This window comes from Dipodomys ordii, unplaced genomic scaffold (genome assembly GCF_000151885.1).
Source record: "Dipodomys ordii isolate 6190 unplaced genomic scaffold, Dord_2.0 Scaffold16, whole genome shotgun sequence".
NCBI lineage: Eukaryota > Metazoa > Chordata > Mammalia > Rodentia > Heteromyidae > Dipodomys > Dipodomys ordii.
The window spans coordinates 17176730-17191196 of NW_012267232.1; the positions used below are offsets into that span (position 1 = coordinate 17176730).

At 38.6% G+C, this 14467-nt stretch overlaps 1 protein-coding gene across 1 annotated transcript in view; it reads left to right on the forward strand.

Moving 5' to 3' along the window:
- Slc25a21 (solute carrier family 25 (mitochondrial oxoadipate carrier), member 21) overlaps positions 1–14467 on the forward strand; it is a 517201-nt gene that overhangs the window by 464152 nt on the left and 38582 nt on the right. The window contains exon 6 of the mRNA XM_013012257.1: positions 2201–2308. Coding sequence (XP_012867711.1) covers positions 2201–2308 — 108 coding nt within the window. The remainder of the gene's footprint in view (positions 1–2200; positions 2309–14467) is intronic.

Sequence of the window (14467 nt, forward strand, 5' to 3'; positions counted from 1 at the left end):
ACTGCACATCCTCAGAGACAGTGTGACACTGCTTGTTGACAGCTTGGGGAAAGATCAAAATTCACAGCACAGAGTGGGTTTTATTCTTACACTATTGTAAAGCTGAAAATTTGTAAATTGAACCATTGTTGATCAGGGACTGTACGGTAATTGTAAAGGTTTCTTTCAGAGTATTTACTCTGACACATACTCAGCTCAGGAAGAAGTATTTGTTATTTTAAAAAATCATGTATATCCTCTTTCTGGAAAGAACCCTGTTAAAGAAACTTTCTGTGGGGTGACATGGATCAAGGTTCATTCTACTCATAAACTGACAGATTGAATTGAAAACCCCTTTGTACAACTATTTAATTTTTAAAAATATATTTTTTAAAAAGAAATCTGTTGTGACAAAGAAATCTGTCCAGTATCCTGCCTGAACAAGGCAGTAGTGAGGTCTTCCCTTCCAGAAAAAGAACAGTGGTGCCATGAATGTTAAAATTACATTAAGCTTTTGTTTTTTTAATTCCTTGATATCTTACCTTAATGTCATTCTTAACTATAGCAACATCTTGGCAAAAAAAAAAAAAAGGATTAAAGACTTCCTAGCAAGAGACAATAAAATATGGTCTCCAGAGGGCCAGCTGGATGTTCTTGAGTTAAGCATTGGTACCATGTGAGAGAGTGCAGGGCTTCTGACTCTTGAGACTTAAAACAGGAAAACATTTGGTCACTCCAGCTTCTATAACCAAAGCATGTGAGCTGTATATGATTCTCTTCTATCCTTGAACTCATTTATTTGGGTTTCTTTTTTGATACACTGAGGTACTAGCCATTAAATATGCCCTGCTGCTCACATGAAAAGCCCAGGAGGCTGGAAATCTCAACAGTAAAAGCATGTCTCTGCAAATACAAGCAACATGACCCTCTGATATCTGATCAATTCTTATGGCAAGGGACTGCCGAACACTAGTTCAAACTGCAAATGTAACTGAGCTTTATAGAAACACAGAAAGGTGAATTACTTGGGAGATTGCATATAGTAAATAATAAAACCTGAACATCTGGATTTTAGCTTTCCCAGTCACAAGAGTTTGGGACTGGATTGTTGTTTGGAGCGGGGGGGGGGTCCCCCCAACTTGGCTTATATGATGAATGTCTGAAATAAATTAATAAAGTATATTATCAGTTACTCTATACAAATTATGCTTAAAATTGTAATGGAGTGAATGGGAGAAAATGAAAACATTTTAATTTTTCCTTTCTCCTAGAATCTGTATGGTATACCATTCTTCCTCTCTCCACTCTACCTCCCAATCTTTTTTTTTTTTTCATGCCAACAATGGAGCTTGAACTCAGGGCCTCTTGCTCAGCTTTTTGATGCTCTACCACTTGAGCCACACTTCCAAGTCCAGCTTTCTGCTAACTAGTTAGAACTAAGTCTCAAGGACTTTTCATCCTGGACAGGCTTCAAACCTCAATCTTCAGATAGCAGCCTCCTGAATAGCTAGGACTACTGGCATGAGCCACTTGTGCTTGGCTCCTCTCTTTTTATGTGCAATGAGAACATTGACTTTACAAACAAAAATTAGATGTTTTCATCTCCATTTTGCAAATGAAAAAAGGGGGTTCCTACATAGTTCCAGCAAACACACATAATGTCTTTGTGTCTTTTCATAAAAAGTTGCCTATTTTTCCATCAAGAAAGAATAAAAAATAATTTTGTTAATTAATAATCTTGACCAATCACTGTAGAAATATGACTCTACAGTTGAATGTTTCCAGTTATGCTGAAGTTTAGCTTTTTTTAAATACTTTATTTATGGTTCTGCTTCTTGAATTTATGTCAATAAATGCATGTAAATAGAGTGTCCTTTTACCATTCAAACTTTCATCTAATTGTTATATGTGCAGATGTTTTCATGTCCACCTTAAGTCAATAAAACAACCTTGCCTTTTGTTAAAGGAAAAAGTCATTGTTGATGAGGCTTTGACATCTGATTTTGAAATTGTTAGGATGTGGTTTATGCCTTCTATAATTTCTTCCCCTTGAATTGTCAGCATCTAATCAAGAGTTAAAACCATTTAGTAATGGTATATGACACACATAAGCAGCTTTCTCTATTCCCAGCATAACAAGCAGGTGTAACAAGCAGGATGCTTGACTTGGTATATATAGAGATCACTTGTTTTAAAACATTGATTGATATGATTTTTCTAGACATTTTCCCTGGCTGGATTTGGATCTGGACTAACTGAAGCCATCGTGGTTAACCCTTTTGAGGTAGTAAAAGTTGGTTTGCAAGCCAACCGGAGCAAAAACACAGAGGTAATCTTTTTTTTTCCTACCATTAGGGGAATATTTTTAAAATCTAATACACAAATCAAATTATGGACCTATCTTTTATTCACTTATTAGGGCCGTAAAAAAAATCACTGTTAAGAACGTGTCATATAAAGTAAAATACATGATCACAAAGACTGTGTTAACAGCTGGGCTCCAGTGGCTCACTGTAGCTATAATCCTAGCTACTCAGAAGGCTGAGATCTGAGGATCGCAGTTCAAAGCCAGCCTGGGCAGGAAAGTCTGTGAGACTCTTATCTGCAATAAATGGCCAGAAAACGTGAAGTGGCACTGTGGCTCAAGTGGTACAGTGCTAGCCTTGAGCTCAAGAGCTGAGGGACAGCACCGAGGCCCAGAGAAGCCCCATGACCACAAAAAAAAAAAAAGGATTGGTAGGGGAAAAACAAAGGAGGAGGTAACAATGCACAATAGGAAATGTACTCATTACCCTACTCATGTAATTGGTAACCCCTCTGTACAGTATTTTTACAATAAAAAATATATATGGAAAAAAAGAATGTGTTAGCAAAAAATACATTAAGAGGACAAACACATATTTGGTTTTAAGTAATCTATGTAAATCTATTCTTCTCATGCAAGAAGTTTCAGCAAAACTACTCTTTTCTACTGCACTAGAATAACCTGTAGCAAAACCACTGAAGTGATTCTAGTAGTGTGCTTTTTAAAAAAATGAAATCATTTTTAAAAATTTCCTCACTCCTTTCCTCCACTCCACCTGCCATCCTTCCCACAAGATCCTGATGACCTGTCAAAGTTGGTAAGTCTGAATGAGCAAGTTATTCAGCCTATGTAGACAACCACCACTTGGACAGTGCTGGGCCTTGACATTTAATCGCTGGTACATGATGTTCTATGTAGACAGCTTCTCTTCGCGTGTGCTTGCCGTCACTTCCTCTAGTTGCCTAATAATACTGCTTAAACTGCCAAGTCCAACTGTTCTTGTTTTATGTTTCTGGATGCCAAGCACAAGGTAAGAGGGAAAGAAGGGGACTGGCATCCCAGGTCCCTTCTTAGCATTTGAATTCTGAAACTGGGTAGCATGTGGTAGAAATCGGTCTGGAGTATCTGCTGACTTGGGTTTTTCTGTAGAAAAGTTTCCCTGCTGCCTACTTAAGCTGCTGCTAATGGGTGGAGACCCCATCACACCGCCCCCCCAACCCACTTCCTGTCTGCTGATACTGCCTGAGAACTTCCTGACAGCTTCTTGGGCCTGGATATGGGAAGGAGGAGTGTGGGGGAAGGAGCAGGGATCAGGCTCACCTGTGGCTGCCAAGACCTGAGGTGGAGAAGGGCCAGGAAAAGTTGGGTAGCTGTAGCACATGGTATCTACTCAGATGAAGTCAATCCTCATTCAGAGAAAAAAAATTGAAGTTTCAAAATGTTGCCTCAACCTCAGAAGACTTGAAAATCTCTGTATACCCCCAGGTTTTGTTTATGTTCTCTTATTCTTTTGGAGATGAAAAAAAGACATGGAGCCTTCAAATTAGTGCCCATGGGATCTGTCCAAGGAAAATTAGACTGATGAGACTGAGAGAACCATTTTCATTAGAAGAAAATGTTGGAGATAACCATCCAGTGCCTCATTTTACCCACTGGAACACTTATTTATCTTGTAGCAATATGGAAGCAAAGAAACACCCAAGTGTTCAGTTGCAGGGGCTTTTTGTTTAGTTTTGTTTTGTTTTAATCTAGAAAGCATGTGACCACAGAGTTCTCACAGCACCTGTGCTCATACCTAATCTCTCTCTCTCTCTGTCTCTCTCTCTCTCTCTCTCTCTCTCTCTCTCTCTGTCTCATGCCCCCAAGGAGGTTCTCCACTGAACCCAGGTAGGAGTTGCTAAATGTTGCATGTGCTAGCACCTTGTAAGAGCATGATAAACACCAGCCCAGTCCAACACAAGGCCTTGCTGCATGTTTAGTGTTCCTAGTGTGTTTGCACAAGTGCAGTCTGTGTAAATTGTTTACATACTTTAGCCACTTTTTTTAATGGTATTGGAGTTTGACCTCAGAGCCTTACACTTATAAGTTTGCTTACTCAGCTGGTGTTTTACCAGTTGAGACACATCTTCAGCCAGGTTTTGCTAGTCATTTTGAGATGAAGTCTCATGGGCTTTTCTGCCTGGGATGGTTTCTAACTGCATATCTCCAGATGTAAGCCTCCTGGATTGTCAGATATTCACTGAGAATACAATAGATTAGATTCATTATAGAATATTTTAGTATTACTACAACAAATCAAAATTTAGCAAAATAGATTTATGATTCCATAAATCAAACCATCAGTATTTATTTTCAGTACCTATCAGAATTCAAAACTGAAGTTTTGTTTTAATATAGTACTTTATAGGTCAAACTGAAAAGGTAGTGGTGAATGGCTACCCAGCATAAGTACCTATTGAAAAAAAAGTCTAAAGAAAGAAATAAAAGGACAACAGTAAAGATTTGGTAACTATTGCTTAAAAATAATTATTGGTGGGCTGGGAAGGTGGCTCAGTGGTAGATCGCTTGCCTTGCATGCATGAGGCCCTGGGTTCGATTCCTCAGCACCACATAAGCAAAAAGGAAAAAGCTGAAAGTGGCGCTGTGGCTCAAGTGGTAGAGTACTAGACTTGAGCTGAAGAGCTGAGGGACAGTGCCCAGGCCCAGAGTTCAGGCCCCACGATCGGACCCCCAAAAAATATAATAATAATTATTATTATTGATAATCTCGACACAGGTGGCTCACACCTGTAATCCTAGCTACTCAGTAGGCTGAGATTTAAGGATTGCTGTTCAAAGGCAGCCAGGCAGATAAGTCAGTGAGACTCTTATCTCCAAGAAACTATCCCCTAAAAAAAGCTGGAAGTGGAGTTGTGACTCAAGTGGTAGAGTGCTAGCCTTGAGCATAAAAGCCAGGCACAGCACCCAGGCTTTGAGTTCAAGCCCTAGAACTAGCACCAAGAAAAGGAGGAAGGGAGGGAGGGACGGAGGAAGGGAGGGATGGAGAGAGAGAGGGAGGAAGGGAGGGAGGGAGGAAGGAAGGAAGGAAGGAAGGAAGGAAGGAAGGAAGGAAGGAAAGAAGAGAAAACTAGGTGTTTTTGGGTGGTGTTTTATAGATCTTTTGTCTAGAACTCATTTATGCCAAGCCTTTCTCCATTGACTAGTAGTTTGTTTTTCTAATGAGAGGGCACTCTTGTTTCTTCTGAACTTGTGCTGGTTTAATTAAAATAGTAGGTACACTCACTTCAGCATTTAGATGGCCAGGATTATTGCTGTTTCCTTCTCTGTAAAGCTTTATAGATTTTCAAATATGAAAGAAAGGTGAGGAAGAGGAGGAGGAGAAGGAACAAGAAGAGAAGAGTGAGGAAGTAAGGCATTCATTTAATGCCCCTTTTCTTAACCTTAGTTATAAAAATTATTTAGGTTAGGAAACATTATATACATGTGTGTAAAAACACAAATAATGATATAGACTGTAGCTCAGTACTAGTTTAACAGAAACACAATGTAATCCAAACATTTTTTAGTTGCTAGGTAAGAAAAGTAGAGAAACAGCTGCAATTAGTTTAGTAATGTATTTTACTTAGCCCAACATACTGAATATTTTTTCTCTTAAACATTATCTTCTTATTTTTTAATTATCCTTGAGTAGTTGGACAAAAGAGGTGCCATATAACAAAGCAGTTTATGATACAGTGCATCTTGATCAGTGTCACCCCTTCAACATTCTCACCCCACTTCGACTCACCCCTTCCCTTCCCTTTCTTAGTTTTGTAGTATATACTATGAATTCTTTTTTTAATATAAATTTTATTGTAAAGGTGATGTACAGAGGGGTTAAAGTTATATAAGTAAGGTATCAAAGTAATGAGTGCATTTCTTTTTAACAGAGTTACCCCCTCCCTCATTTTCTCCCACTTCCCCCACCTCTGACTCCCCTCTCTTCCCAAATTGTAAAGTTCATTTCTGACATGGTGTAAATTTGTTCAGACATTCTGGAAAGCAGTATAGAAGTTCCTCAAAAGACTAAACTTAGAGCTCTCCTATGACCCAGAAATCCCAGTCCTGAGAATTAACCCAAATGATCACAAACCAGCTGGCAGTAATGCCACCAGCACAACCATGTTCATTGCAGCATTATTTACCATAGCTAAGATTTGGAATCAACCCAGATGTCCCTCAGTAGATGAATGGATTTCCAACGTAGTGTATCACTGTTGAATTGGTTCTCCCTTTGTCCCACTGTTTCTGTGATTCTCCTTCCCTTCCCTAAATCAGATAAACTTCTATATAAAACAAAGAGTGCGAAAATCAAAAACAGTGACAACAGAGAATAAACCAAAGGGAAAAAATGAAAGAAAGAGGCTGGAAATGTGGCTTAGTAGTAGAATCCTTGCCTAGCATGCACGAAGCCCTGGGTTCAATTCCTCAGTACCATATAAACAGAAAAAGCAGAAGTGGTGTTGTGGCTCAAGTGGTAGAATACTAGCTTTGAGCAAAAAGAAGCTCAGGGACCGTGCCCAGGCCCTGAGTTCAAGGCCCAGGACTGGCAAAAAAAAGAAGAAAGAAAGAAAAAAGTAACTGCAAACATCACAATAAAAAAACCTCTTGTTTCCATTTCTTGGAGTTCATTTCTATAAGCATCATTTTATGATTGTATGCACATAGCTATTGAGCTATGTGATTCTCTCTTTAAGAATATCCTCCTTTGTTCTCACTGGGTGATGCTTAGGGTGCTGTTTAATTAAGTATGTCCAAGTATAAACATTTGCCTTTTACCATTCATTGGATTAACTTGTAGATTTATAGACATATTCTAGTTATTACAAATGAGAGAAACCATGACGTCTATGTTTCTTTGGGTCTGGCTTACTTCACTTAATATATTTTTTCCAAGTCTTTCCATTTCCTTATGAATTGTAGATATACCTATTTTCTTGATATGGTTTCATATTTTAGCTATGGTAAATAATGCTGCAATGAACATGATTGTGCTGGTGGCATTAGTGCCAGCTGGTTTGTGGTCATTTGGATTAATTCCCAGGACTGGATTTCTGGGTCATGGGGGAGCTCTAAGTTTAGTCTTTTGAGGAACCTCCATACTGCTTTCCATAATGGTTGAACAAGCTTATATTCCCACCAACAATGTAGTAATGTTCCTTTTCAGCCACACCCCTGTCACCATCTGTTATTATTAGTTTTCTTGATAATGGCCATGCTAACTGAATGTTGTTTGGATTTGCATTTCTTTTATGGCCAGAGATGTTGAACACTTCTTCATGAGTCTATTGGCCATTCTTATTTCTTCTTCATAGAAGTCTTTTTTTTTAAGTCTTTAGCTCACTTAGTGATGGGGTTGTTTCTTTGAGGATTTATATTTTGGGGGTTTAATTTTTTGAGCTCTCAGTATACAAGGCCATTGTCACATGTATAGCTAGTAAAGATCTCCAAATCTGTGGACTTTCTATTTATCATGCTAGCTTTGTCCTTTGCCATGCAGAAACTCTTTAGTTTAATGCAAACCCATTTATTCAGCCTTTCTTTGGCTTGTTATGTTCCTTTGCTTAGGGATTTTTGACCTATGCCAAGGAGCCCTAGTGTTTCCTCTATTCCTACCTGTAATATTTTCAGGGTATCTGCCTTTACCTCAAGGTCTTTGATCCATTTGGAATTGAGTCTGGTGTAGGGTGATATATAAGGATCTAACTTCAGTTTTCTACATGTGTACTGCCAATTCTGCCAGCACCATTTGTTGAAGACACTGTCTTTCTTCATTCCTATGTATCAAAGATTAGGTGGCTATAGGTCTGCGGGTTCATTTCTGGGTCTTCAATTGTATTCCATTGGTGCTCAGACCTGTTCATGTGCCAGTTCCAAGCTATTTTTATAACTACAGATTTGTAATAGTTTGAAGTTTGGTATTCTTCCAGCATTGTTTTTCCTGATAAGAATTGTATTTGTTATTTAGGGTCTCCTATTATTTCATGTGCATTTTTTATTGCTTCTTCTATGTCACTGAAGAATATTGTTGGGATTTTGATGCGTCTTGCATTGAATTTGTAGATAGCTTTGGTCCATATTGCCATTGTCATGATTATACTATGAATTCTTAACTGCTTTCCTCCTTCCCCCCCCCACACACACCTACTTCATTCATCTTCCCCTCCCCTCTCTGCTCGGCTCCACCCCTCTCCCTTCTTGCATATATCTATTTCTTAGTGTTGATTTTATTGGGCTTTGACCTAGTCTTTCTAAAAGATTGTGCTATTTAAAACATTATCTTGGGCTGGGAAGGTGGCTCAGTGGTAGAGTGCTTTCCTTGCATGCATGAGGCCCTGGGTTCAATTCCTCAGCACCACATTAGCAGAAAAAAAGCCAGAAGTGGTGCTATGGCTCAAGTGGTAGGGTGCTAGCCTTGAGGTGAAGAGCTGAGGGACAGTGCCCAGGCCCAGAGTTCAGGCTCCACAACCGACAAAAAAAATAAAATAAAATAAAAAATAAAACATTATCTTTTTGGATAAAATTTCAAAGTTTAGATTCATAGAAAAAGTAGGAAAAGGTGCATAGATTGTTCACAAACCATTTTTCCCCCACACCTGCATTGCCTTCAACATCCATTAATCCCTGGAATCCACTAATCTTAGTTGTTGTTGTTTTTATACTTTGCTTATGTGGTGCTGAGGAATCGAACCCAGGGCCTCAGGCATGCAAGGCAAGCGCTCTACCACTGAGCCATCTTCCCAGCCCCCACTAATCTTTTTTACAGTTTCCATAATTTTCATTTCAACATGCAATCCATATAAAAAATTATACGACTTTTTTCCATACTGAATTGTTACCACAGTATATTTCTATGCTGGTGTCATATCTCAGTCACCTAGAATACTTTCAGTGCTTAATAATCACACATGTGGGTTCCATTCAAGATAGTAGAGGTCAATGGAAGTCATACTAAACTCCTGACTGCAGTTACCTCTAAAGATGACTAGAATGGAACAGTGGAAATAAAAGTTTAAGATACGGGCTTTTTCATAGTTAAGTGTTTTAATGAGATATATTCAGATGTTGCCTGTGAGCATTTACTTTAGATAAATACTCTTATACTGAGCACTATCCCCATCCTTCAATACTTACTTTAAAAGCCAATGCGTGTTTATTATAGAAAATTTAGAAAATACAGAACACTACAAACAAAAGTATATAATCAGAGAAATGTTTCTAATGGACCTGGCAGGGTCAAGCCTTCTGAGCTGATCTTGTAGAAATGACTTTCTGCCCCATCTTTGGGCTCAACCTTGCATAATTTAGGCTCCATGGACTTTATTCAAAAATAAAAGGAACTCAAGTTTTTCCTATCCTCTATTATTAATTTTTAAACCTTTTAAAAAATTATTGAAGAACATATATACTTAGAACTGTCTAGAAAAGTAGTTGCAGAAAGAACAGAGCAGGGTTTGGGAAAATCACACTAATTTCCCATGATGCATTTCACCATTTCCTAACCGAGTGGCCTTGGTAAAATGGGACTATTTAAGGACTGGGGGAAGTGGTGCTGTGGCTCAAGTGGTAAAGAGCTTGCCTTGAGCTGAAGAGCTGAGGGACAGTGCTGAGGCCCAGAGTTCAAGCCCCCCAACCAACAAAAGCAGTCAAGGATTGGGAATGTGATTTCATGGTAGAGTGCTTGCCTAGCATTCATGAAGCTCTGGGTTCAATTCCTCAGTACCACATAAACAGAAAAGGCTGGAAGTGGCTCTGTGGCTCAAGTGGTAGAGTACTAGCCTTGAGCAAAAGAAGGGCCTGAGTTCAAGCCCCAGGTCTGGCAAAAAAAAAAATGGGACTATTCAGTCCATTTTCCTTATAGCAAGACATTTCTACAGTGCATAGAAGCACAAGCTCTGGAGAGACATCTTAATTATTGAGTGTTATGGCCTCACACTACCTTAACTATAGCCCAGTTTCCTCTTGTGTTAGATAAAAATAACAGTAATAATCACGTCGAATGGTGTCGTAAGGGTGATGCTGCATATACAGGTATAAATCTATATGTCAGTATACAATAGTAAGTGGCGATAGTTTAATAAATGTTAGTAATTATCATAATGTACTTTTGTGAGAATTTTAAATGTGATAATATACACAAAGGTCTTAACAGAGCCAGGCAAATGGTAGACACTTAACCAGAAATAACTATTTCTAGAGGCAAGTTGATCTTATAGATCCTTAAGTAGAGACAGATGTCTCCTGAAATATTGCTCAAATTAATAGTGAGCAGTTGTACCTGCCCCTAGTGGTAGAAACAGGAACAGTTTACTGAGTGATACTCTTCTTGTATCCACTTTACATCATTCTCCAGTGCTAGAACCATCCAGTCTTTTTATTTTATTTTATTTTGTACTAAACTGACCCATAATTGCAGATTTGGGGGTCATGATGTGATGCTTCAATATGGGTATGCATTTTATAATAACAAATCAAAATATTTAGATTATCCATGATCTCATACACTTTCTTTTCTTTATGGTAAGAGCATAAGTCCTCTCTTCTAACTATTTCGAATATACTAAATATAATATGGTTAATCACAATCACTATATGGCTCAATAAAATTCCAGAACTAATCCCTACTAACAGTAATACAAAAGCTCCTCAAAAAAAATATTTTTTATGTTTTTGGTTTGTCATGGGGCTTGAACTCTGGGCTTGGGTGCTGTCCCTGCACTCTTCAGTTCAAGGCGAGCGCTCTACCTCTTGAGCCACAGCACCACTTCTGGTTTTCTAGTGGTTTATTGGAGATAAGAGTCTCATGGTCTTTTTCCTGCCTAGGCTGGCTTTGAACCACAATCCTCAGATCTCAGCCTCCTGAGTAGCTAGGATTGTAGGTGTGAGCCACCAGTGCCCGGCTTCCTCAAAAAATTAAAAGTAGAACTACCATTTGATCCTACACTCCCATTGCACGAGTATATTCAAAAATAAAATCAGTGTGTTAAGGAGGTAATTAACACTGATGTTGATTGTGACATTATTTATAATAGCCAAGATATAGAATCAACTTAACTGTCCCTCAACCAATGATTAGATAAAAAAATGTGATATGTTGTCGATATGTATATATATGTATATATACACACATATAGCTATACATGTATAATATATGTATATATTTGCATATAACAAAGCACTTTCCAACTATTAAAAAGGAACAAAAATCTTTTCATTGGTGCAGCATAGAAGACATTATGTTAAGCAAAATAATTCAGGCAGAAAGACAAGAGCATGTGATCAAATGCATATAAAGAATATAAAGAAGTTGATCTAATAGAAATTAAAAGTAGAATAGTGATTACCAGAGTCCGGGGAGAAAAAGAAAGACTGAAAATGAGGAGTGATGAGCCTGTATTCTTTATTAAGAGTTAGACTAGCTGCCTGCTTGCAGCCTATTGCCGGAGTCTTTAAAGTCAAAGTTAGGTCTTTAAACTCATGAACAGTGGTAGCCAGCTAACTGTTGGCACTAAAGATGAAACTAAAAGCATTTGAGGCCACTCTGGAAAGAATTCAGCCACAACCAAGATATTCTATGAACACAGCATTAGGGTGGAATCCTCATCAAGCTTCTTAGCTGCTTCATGTAGAAGGATATAGACAAAGCTCATTTTCACCTTTGTCAGCTACCAATTGTGGCAGACAATAAATGCTTAGGTTGCATGCAGAGTGGCCAGCTGACTTGACAGAACCTTTAAGCAAAGCAGCCAGGTGCTGGTGGCTCATGCCTGTAATCCTAGCTACTCAGGAGGCTGAGATCAGAGGATCATGGTTCAAAGTCAGCCCACGCAGAAAAGTCCATGAGACTCTTATCTCTCTAATTAACCACCAGAAAACTGGAAGTGGCATTGTGACCCAAGTGGTAGAGAGCTCGCCTTGAACTGAATTGCTGAGGAACAGCGTCCATGCCCAGGGTTCAAGCTCCACAACCAACACACACACACACACACACACACAGATGGAGCATAAGGATTGCCACAATTTCTGCTCCATAAAACATGCACTAGAAGGTGGAGGTGGAGGTGGAGGCCTTCTTTGCCATGTTGGGAAGAACAGCATGGCGCCCTGTGAAGCATGAGGTCCAGAGTAAGGAGTGCTCTAGCTGAGATCCAAATGCAGTACCGGTGCTCCTTTAAAGTTCTTGCCGGCTACGTGCTGGGAACTGTAGCTCTGGACCCCCAGTGCAATCGCCACCAAGCCTTCCCCAGCACATCTGTTTCTGTGCTGGCTGCAGCTGCCCTGCTTGTCCTCTGTTGGCTGGGCTGATTCTTTAGCTAGGCAGAAATATGTTTCTTACAGAATCTGCCTTCCTGCACACTTTAGCCATAAGCAGTTTCAAAAATATGAAGGAAATGATGGTTTTGGTTCCTGATGCGGCTCTCCTATCCTTTCAGTGGATATACAGAATATTTCAGTAAGTGTGCTTGTCTTGCCTCCACTTTTCTAATTACTGCCCTATCAGCTAAAGACCATAATCCCTGCTATACTTCCTCTCAATTCCAATACCAGAATCTTGGCCAGCATCTTAAAACTCACAGGAAGCAAAGAAAACTCTAATTTAAACACACTTGGCCTTCTGTGGAAAGCAAATAATCACAGAGTTGTCATGATCTGGTTTGATTCACTGGGTGTAAAAACAAGTTTAGATAAAATCAGGATAGACCTCAATTTCCCCCACCCTTCAAACTAAACCCAAGCAAAGGCATACTCTGGTTTATAATCTCTCTGGTTTAGCACTAAGCTTACCCAAGGATTTCGCTACCATAGATGGTTTACGGGTCCAGTCCTGCCAAGAGTGTGACTTTGTAGCGTAGTGTCCTCATAGGGCCTTTTTCTTCTCCAAATAGATGCATTGTTTTTTATCTGCACTTTAAGAACTAAAAGCCTCCTATCAGTTGTGATAGGTCACATAGTGTTTGGTTGGCATGCTCTTGGTTAACCTGGAAAATGTGAATTTCTCCCCAGAAGCAAAATCTTGGATGAATTGTTTCCCAGTTTTTCTCTCCACTTTGAAATGTACTTCAAAGTTATTATTTGGCTAAAGGGTTATTTTCCTTCCCTTGAGGTCTATAGGATTTGCCTCTGATGTGTGGCTGGGACACAGGTTTTTCTTCTACTCTATCATTTTTGTCTACATTACACATGAATATAATCATTCTCCTTCCCAAATATTAAACTAAACCTTTAGGAAATTGCAAAGGCCTGTTGTTCCTCTATTTAGTTTTTAAAGATGTTCAATTTAAATAAAGAATAGTCTTCTTACTTACTTGATCTATAATTATAATTTTAAGGATTGATGAACAGATAATAAATTACTAATTGATGGTAAAGTCTTTAAGAATATGAATTTTTAAGTTAATTCAGGATTTGGATAGCATCATTAAATATAGTTTCATACACTTTATTCTGAAAGCATAAGAGTTTACTAGAGACAAATCAGATCATACATGATAGCCCAAAACCCACTAATTACTTTCTTCATATAACCTACAAGTGTTAAACTTAATTATATTATGTAGGGTCAACGTGTAAATAGGAAGGCTGTATTTTGTGATCATCCCCTAAATGAGTGAAGTTGAGGTCTATCGAGAATAGAGGTGTGTGTGTGTGTGTGTGTGTGTGTATACAAGTATTGTGAGATGCCTGCTTCAGGAGTATAAAACAACATTAACTATGGTACCCTAAGATAAGTTCACATTTTTCCTGCATTACCACATAAAACTATCTGGCAACTGTTCAGTACCTAAACTGTTTCTTTCCAGTCTGTGATACTTATAGACAGAAAAGAAAATTATGCTTATGAATCCGTTCCTATAGCCATCTTTCAGCAATAACTCAAAGGGCAGCCAAGTTACCTCTCTATTATCATTTACAGAAAATAGACTTCAGTCTTCCACTCAGCTGTGCCAAGAATCAAGACTTTGAGGCAATGATAATAGCTACCATTTACAGACCTTGGAAGATATCTTGCATGTCCTTTATTATATTTGATTTTTTTAAACCCTTATATGATTTCATAAACTTCTAAAGGAATACTTGTATCAGAAGTTCATTATAGTAATTTTACGGAATTCTATAAAGAAAACACAATTGGTGACTTCTTCC